This window comes from Ipomoea nil, unplaced genomic scaffold (genome assembly GCF_001879475.1).
Source record: "Ipomoea nil cultivar Tokyo-kokei standard unplaced genomic scaffold, Asagao_1.1 scaffold0193, whole genome shotgun sequence".
NCBI lineage: Eukaryota > Viridiplantae > Streptophyta > Magnoliopsida > Solanales > Convolvulaceae > Ipomoea > Ipomoea nil.
The window spans coordinates 152124-159467 of NW_017616621.1; the positions used below are offsets into that span (position 1 = coordinate 152124).

At 43.8% G+C, this 7344-nt stretch overlaps 1 protein-coding gene across 1 annotated transcript; it reads left to right on the plus strand.

Moving 5' to 3' along the window:
* Positions 1-4467: 4467 nt before the first annotated feature.
* LOC109188603 lies at positions 4468-5819 on the plus strand. The gene is made up of 2 exons (XM_019339235.1): positions 4468-4843; positions 5752-5819. Exons 1-2 carry the CDS (start codon positions 4468-4470, stop codon positions 5817-5819), a joined length of 444 nt encoding a protein of 147 aa, XP_019194780.1.
* The last annotated feature ends 1525 nt before the right edge of the window (positions 5820-7344 follow it).

Genomic DNA, 7344 nt, shown 5'->3' on the forward strand with positions numbered 1-7344 from the left:
TGGTGTGTTGACTGAGCTTGGCTCATATGTTGGAGGCTATGTGAATGAAATTAATGGTACCCTCGTGTACTAAGAGTTCGGCGGTATGTTGGAGGCTATGTTGGAGGGGGGACGACGGTCCCTGGCGTTACAAGGTTGGACTCAGAAGTACATGGTGGCACTAGGAGGTAACGGTTGCAACTGAAATAAGGTCAGGGGTAGCCATAAGGGTGGAACAGGGCATAAGGTCGGAACTTGGAACTATGATACCTGTGACATGTAGTTGTCATTGTGGCATGTAGTTGCCGTTGTGTGAAAGTGTATTCTTTGCTTATGAGCATGTCTTGATGTATTCTACTTTGTGATCAGTAGAATGCAACTTGAGTCGTATTGTCTTTCATGTTCTTGTCTTGTTATTGTTGCAAGGATGGTGATTCCTTTTCCTTTTTTAGAGTGTTTAATGAGTCCTTGAAGTTGATCTCTCTCTATGGGTTTTGAAATGATATATACTGTATTCCGTTTCAAAATGGTTTTGCTTATACTTATCTATATATGTTATTTAACGCGTATTGATGGGTTACCAGCAATGTTCGCTGACTGGGTGTTATTCCCATGTTTTTTTTTCCCTTATTCTACAGGTTTTGAGTAGATGTCCGAGAGCGCTAGACTTGGAACGTTAGATAGCTTTGTCACCTTGTCTAGACATTGTGTTTTGATGGCCTGTGAGCCTTTTGAGCGGCCTGTGTGCCTTGACTCTTTATGACTTGTTTAAACTGTTTAGTTTTCCCGCCTGTGCATCTTTAGTACTTTAAGATGTGGCATAATACCCCTTCTTAGACTTGCTTCCTCTTAATGTTTAATGGATGATTAGATTGCTTATCTCTTGCATTTAAGTTTTAAAAATATGGTAAAATCGAGGGTGTTATAGTTGGTATCAGAGCCTTGGTTTGAGCCTAGGATGTTAGGATTTGAACTTTAAGAAGTTAAGTGTGGTTTGAGACCATAAGATGACCCTTAAGTATCTTAGTGTTTAGGACTTAAGACTTTTAGGACGCGTGGTGAGCTGTGTGTTGTTTGTCGTTTGTTATGTTGCTTTGTTGTTTCTGTTGAGCTTTAGCGTCCTTGCCGTTAGCGCCGGGTAAGGGTGCGTTGTTTGTTTGTGCCTTCCGTAACCTTGTTGTTTCTGTAGAAGTTTCGTCATGGCTCCGCCTCGTCACCATGCTCGGGCGATGGACGATGCCCGCGATGTGGTTAAGAGGCCTAGAGTGGCGAGGTTGCACAACACCCCCATCGTCGTCGAGCGATGGATCAGGAGTGGTGTGTCCACTCAGGTTAGTCCCAGCCAAGCTACAGCGCCGTCACCTCGGGGACGTTGACTAGTTTGGAGCATAGAAGTTCAGAATTCGGAGAAGGAATCACCCCAAGCAAGGATCCTCGCCTTGAGTAAAGCTCAGGCAGGAGACAGCGATGTTGTCATCGGGACCTTTTTGGTACAATCGATTCCGGCCCTGATCCTGTTCGATTCCTGTGCATCTAATTCGTTCGTGTCGCCAGAGCTCGTTGAGAAGCTGGGTTTGACCGACAGCGTGGAGGTTAAGTTAAGCGTAAAGGTGGCTTCTTGGGAAATCAAGCCGTGTAATTGCCTCTTTGAGAACATCAAGATCGTCATCAGTGGGGAAGAATTTCCTAGCAACCTGATCTAGTTTGGCTTGGATGGAGTGGACGTAGTCTTAGGTATGGATTGGCTGGGTCAGTTCAAAGCTCAGATTCTTTGCGGTGAACAGAACGTCGTGCTAAGAGGACCAAGTGGAAAGAGAGTGTCATACCGAGGAACAGCGGTGGAGCCTGGAATCAAATTGGTATCGATGTTAAGAATGAAAAAGTATGTCGAGAAGGGTCACGAAGTTTTTCTGTGTTCCGTCGAGAACTTGAAGGCAAAAGGAGACACATCTCATTCTATACCAGTGGTGTGTGAGTTCCTTGACGTCTTTCCCGAGGAAATTCCAGGTATGCCCCCTCCTAGGGAGGTGGAGTTCTCAGTGGACCTTGTGCCTGGAACAGCACCTATATCGAAAGCCCCTTACCGTTTAGCGTCCAAAGAGATGCAAGAGGGTTGAAAGTTCAGTTGCAGGATTTGCTGGACAAGGGTTATATTCGACCAAGTACGTCACCGTGGGGAGCGCCAGTGCTCTTCGTTAAGAAGAAGGATGGGAGCATGAGGTTGTGTATAGATTATCGCGAGCTCAACCAAGTAACCTTAAAAAATAAGAACCCGCTCCTGAGGATCGATGACCTGTTTGACCAACTCAGAGGTGCAGGCGTATTTTCTAAGATTGATCTGAGATTGGGCTATCATCAGCTGAAGGTGGCTGATAAAGATATACCTAAGACCGCTTTCAGGACTCGCTATGGGCATTATGAGTTCACGGTGATGCCGTTCAGTTTGACCAATGCACCTGCGGTATTCATGGATTTGATGAACTGAGTATTCAAGCCGCATCTAGACGATTTTGTGATTGTGTTCATCGATGATATTCACGTCTATTCCCGGAACAAGGAGGATCATGAGCGGCATCTGAGTATTGTGTTACAAACTCTGAGAGAAAAACAACTTTATGCCAAGCTGTCAAAATGCGAGTTTTGGAAGGACAGTGTAACATTCTTGGGGGCACGTGATCAATAGTAATGGAATCTCGGTGGATCCGGATAAGATCCGAGCGGTTAAGGATTGGGCAGTACCGACGACAGTTGGAGAAGTGAGAAAGTTTTCTTGGTTTAGCAGGTTATTATCGTAGGTTCGTGTTGGATTTTGCCAAGGTGGCTTAACCCCTAACTAAGTTGTTAAAGAAGGATATTCCTTTTCAGTGGAACCAAGAGTGCGATTCAGCATTTCAGGAATTAAAGGGCAGGTTGACCACGGTGCCCGTGTTAACTTTACCGTCGGGAATAGAAGGGTTTGAGGTGTACAGTGACGCGTCTAAGAATGGATTGGGATGCGTTCTGATGCAACATGGGAGAGTGATTGCTTATGCTTCTAGGCAGCTTAAGGTGCATGAAGAGAACTATCCCACACACGAAAGCAGTAGTGCTTTTTGCCTTAAAAATCTGGATGCATTATTTCAACGGAGGGCGTTGTAAAATCTTTATGGACCACAAGAGCCTCAAGTACATTTTCACGCAAAAGGGCCTTAACATGCGTCAAAGACGTTGACTTGAACTCATCAAGGACTATGAATTGGATATTCAGTACCACGAAGGGAAAGCAAACGTGGTAGCCGATGCTCTAAGTGGGAAATCCAAGCACGCTATCAGTTCGATTTGGGTGGTGGCTGACGAGCTTGGTTAGGAGCTTCAAAGAATGAACTTGGAGGTAGTGGAGCACGGCGAAGTAGAGGCAGAAATCCGTTTATTCAACCTGAGAATCGTGCCTACCCACTTGGATGAGATTAAGGGAGAACAGTTGAAAGACACCGGCTTGATGAAAATAAAGAGTGAACTGGATAAGGGAAATAAATGATATTTTGAATTATCTACCGACAGAGGTTTGAGGTACAAAGGTCGTTTATGCATACCCGCATCGTGTGACCGTTTGAAGCGCCAAATTCTTGAGGAGGGTCACAACACACCTTATTCGGTACACCCTGGGGGTGACAAGCTATACAAGGACGTGAAGAAGCTCTATTGGTGGCCCAACATGAAGAAAGAGATCGCTGAATTCGTGAGCCGGTGTTTGAATTGCCAAAAGGTCAAAGCTGAGTGATGTAGGTCCAAGGGTTTGGTGCAACCGTTAGAAGTACCCTAAGGAAAGTGGGACTCCATTTCTATGGATTTCATTGGTGGGTTACCCGTGGCCCGTTCAGGCAAGGACAAGATTTGGGTGATTGTGGATCGTTTAACTAAGACAGCTCGGCTCATCGCCATGAAGGAAACGTGGACAATGACACAGTTGGCCCGAGCGTACGTAAGTCAAGTAGTGAAATACCATGGAGTACCCAGGGATATTGTCTCCGACCGAGATTCTAGGTTTCTATCTCAATTCTGGAAGTCTTTGCAAGCTGCTTTGGGTACGAAGTTGAACCTGAGCACTGCTTTTCACCCAGCCACGGACGGGCAAACCGAGAGAACCATACAGACGATTGAAGATATGATAAGGGCGTGCATGTTGGACTTCCAAGGCTCGTGGGAGGAGCACTTGGACCTGATTGAATTCTCCTACAATAGCAGCTACCATGCAAGCATAAAAATGGCACCTTACGAAGCGCTCTATGACCAGAAATGCCAAAGTCCGTTATGTTGGGAGAATTTGGTCAACCCGGTAATGTTGGGACCACAATATCTAGATGATACTGTTGAGAAAATCAAGTATATACAAGAGAAAATGAAAATAGCACAGGATCGGCGAAAGTCCTATGCTGATTTAGGAAGGAAGCATGTAGAGTTCGCAGTTGGGACAAAGTGTGGTTGAAGGTTTCTCCCACCTGGGGAGTTATGAGGTTCGGGAAGAAAGGCAAGTTAAGTCCTCGGTTCATTGGGCCTTACGAGATTCTTGAAAAGATAGGGAGTTTGGCGTATCGTCTAGCGCAGCCAATGGAGTTGGAACGAGTGCACAATATCTTTCATGTGTCCCAGCTAAAGAAGTATTTGCATGATCCGACGCATGTAATTCTGCCGGAGGTGGTTCCACTTGATGGCACTATGTCTTACGAAGAAAGACCGCTTCGGATTTTGGATTTCAAAACCAAAGAGACTCGCATGAAGTCAGTGAAGATGGTAAAAGTGTGGTGGTCGCATCATGGAGTAGAAGAAGCAACCTGGGAGTTGGAGTCGACTATGAGAGAGCGTTACCCGGAGTTGTTAACCTCAGGTACCTTGTGTTACCTTTCTTGTTGTATGGTTGTGGGACTAGGGGTAGTGTAGTTGTCGTTGTCTTGGCTTTAGGGGTTTGTGTGCTCAAGAAAATTTCTTTTGTGACCCTTTTGAAACCTTGCAATTTTTTGACTTTTGCAAACCTTACCCCTTTTGGATCCTTGAAGTTTTGGTTAAATGGTATTCTTGTTTTCCTTTTGTCACATGGTTGATTCGTTGCCACGTGTTTGTTTGAGCTCGTCGTGCCCAAGCTTCGGGGACGAAGCTTCTTGTTAGGGGGAGAGGATGTGACACCCCGTAAATCCAAACTCTAATCAAGGATTAATTAGAGAATTAATCCTAGTCTCTTTGTTAATTTATTCCTAAAAATCCTGAAATTCAATAGTCGAGGGACTAGATTTTTACTAGCCACATAAGTCAAAGGGTTTTACCTTGTGCTTCTTGAGTTGTGCCCTTGTTCTCTTATCTTTCCAACCTTAGTAAGGGTAGGAATGTCTTTTTACCTAATGTTTGTGATTCAAGTTAACCTAGACATACACTCTCATTTCATTCACCCTACAATCTAAACACAAAAATCTCTAGCTTCTCTCTAAAAAGGTGTAGCTTCTTCTCCAAGCTAGGATTTGGGCATCCCAAATCTTGCAAGTTGTCTTCCAAGATTCCTACTTTCTTTATCCTGAGCATAGGGGCGGGTAAGATCCTTGGTCTTTTGGTGTTTTTAACCACCTTTTAGGTGTCTATTTCTAAAGATAGAATCTTTGTTGTCTTTTGGTTTGTGTATGAAGTTGGTGTTGAAGAGGAGCTTTAGGAAAGACTTTCTAAGGGTGAAAAGAAGACGTTATTTGGCTAAAAAGGTAACCCATGATTTATAAAACCTATTTTCTTACTTATATGATGATTTCTTAGCTTCTGCTTGTGATTCTTGTGTTGATTTACGAGATTTGATGCATTATCTTGTTGTGATGAATGTTTAGAGCTTGTTCTTAGGATTCTTGAATGTCATTTCTTGGCTATTTCTTTGTTTCTAGTCATATTGTTATTTTGTGTGAGATTTTGGGTGTTTTGGACTTGAATTTGGACTTGTTGTTGAAAATCCCCGAAGGGATGAGTTGGTGTACAAGAGTGTACCCGCGGGCGGAATGGCGGGCAGGGGTCTACACGCTGCACCACCCGGGTACATGGTGTCTCGTGGGTGGTACCCGCGGGTGATTATCCACCCGTGGCCCCACCCGCGGGGAACACTGTTGGACGAAGGTGGGGATTTGTTCCCCGTGATTCTTTTGACTCGGTATTGATGTTTAGACCTCCCGATATTGTTTTATTGGGTTATTTGTGAGTCTTCTTGATGTTTCGTATGTCTAGAACGGTACGTTAGGAATCCATGTAGGATTTGGTGTCTTGAATCGTGCTAAGGGTCTGACTTTGTGATTCGTTGGGCTAATTGTGAGTCTTGAATGTTCTATGGAACTACTTTTGGTTTACCTGTTTGATAAGCATGCTAGTTTGATGTTGAAATGCTAGTATGTGTGGTTTGTTCCTTCGTATCGGGATTGGCAACTTGTGTTGACAATCATTTGGTGTTGGATTGGAATCCTTTTTTGATGAGTATAGTCTCATGTCTTTATTGTGATCCCTTGATTGATTCCTATGATGTGAACGTATGTAATTCGTTGTACCCTTTTTGTCGATACTCGATTAAGGTTATTGTGGAACCTTAATCCTCTTGGTAATGATGATGATCTTATGTGACTATGATTGAAATTGGTGGTGTGTTGATTGAGCTTGGCTCATATGTTGGAGGCTATGTGAATGAAATTAATGCTAACCTCGTGTACTGAGAGTTCGGCGGAATGTTGGAGGCTATGTTGGAGGGGGGACGACGGTTCCTGGCGGTACAAGGTTGGACTCAGAAGTACAGGGTGACACTAGGAGGTAACGGTTGCAACTGAAATAAGGTCGGGGGTAGCCATAAGGTTGGAACTTGGAACTATGATACCTGTGACATGTAGTTGTCACTGTGGCATGTAGTTGCCATTGTGTGAAAGTGTATTCTTTGCTTATGAGCATGTCTTGATGTATTCTACTTTGTGATCAATGGAATGTATCTTGAGTCGTATTGTCTTTCATGTTCTTGTCTTGTTATTCTTGTAAGGAAGGTGATTCCTTTTCCTTTTTGATAGTGTTTAATGAGTCCTTGAAGTTGATCTATCTCTGTGTCTTTTGAAATGATATATATTGTATTCCGTTTCAAAATGGTTTTGCTTATACTTATCTATATATGTTATATAACGCGTATTGATGGGTTACCAGCAATGTTCGCTGACCGGGTGTTATTCCCTTTTTTTTTTTCTCTTGTTCTACAGGTTTTGAGTAGATGTCCGAGAGCGCTAGACTTTGAACGTTAGATAGCTTAGTCACCTTGTCTAGGCGTTTTATTTTGATGGCTTGTGAGCCTTTTGAGCGGCCTGTGTGCCTTGACTCTTTATGACTTGTTTAAAC

What these genes read in the sequence shown, in the direction of transcription:
- LOC109188603 (XM_019339235.1), top strand. Translation starts at nt 4,468, where the DNA reads ATGAGGTTCGGGAAGAAAGGCAAGTTAAGTCCTCGGTTCATTGGGCCT. An exon ending in CCCGGAGTTGTTAACCTCAG is followed by an intron (nt 4,844 to 5,751) that starts GTACCTTGTGTT and finishes ATGATTTCTTAG; the next exon opens with CTTCTGCTTGTGATTCTTGT.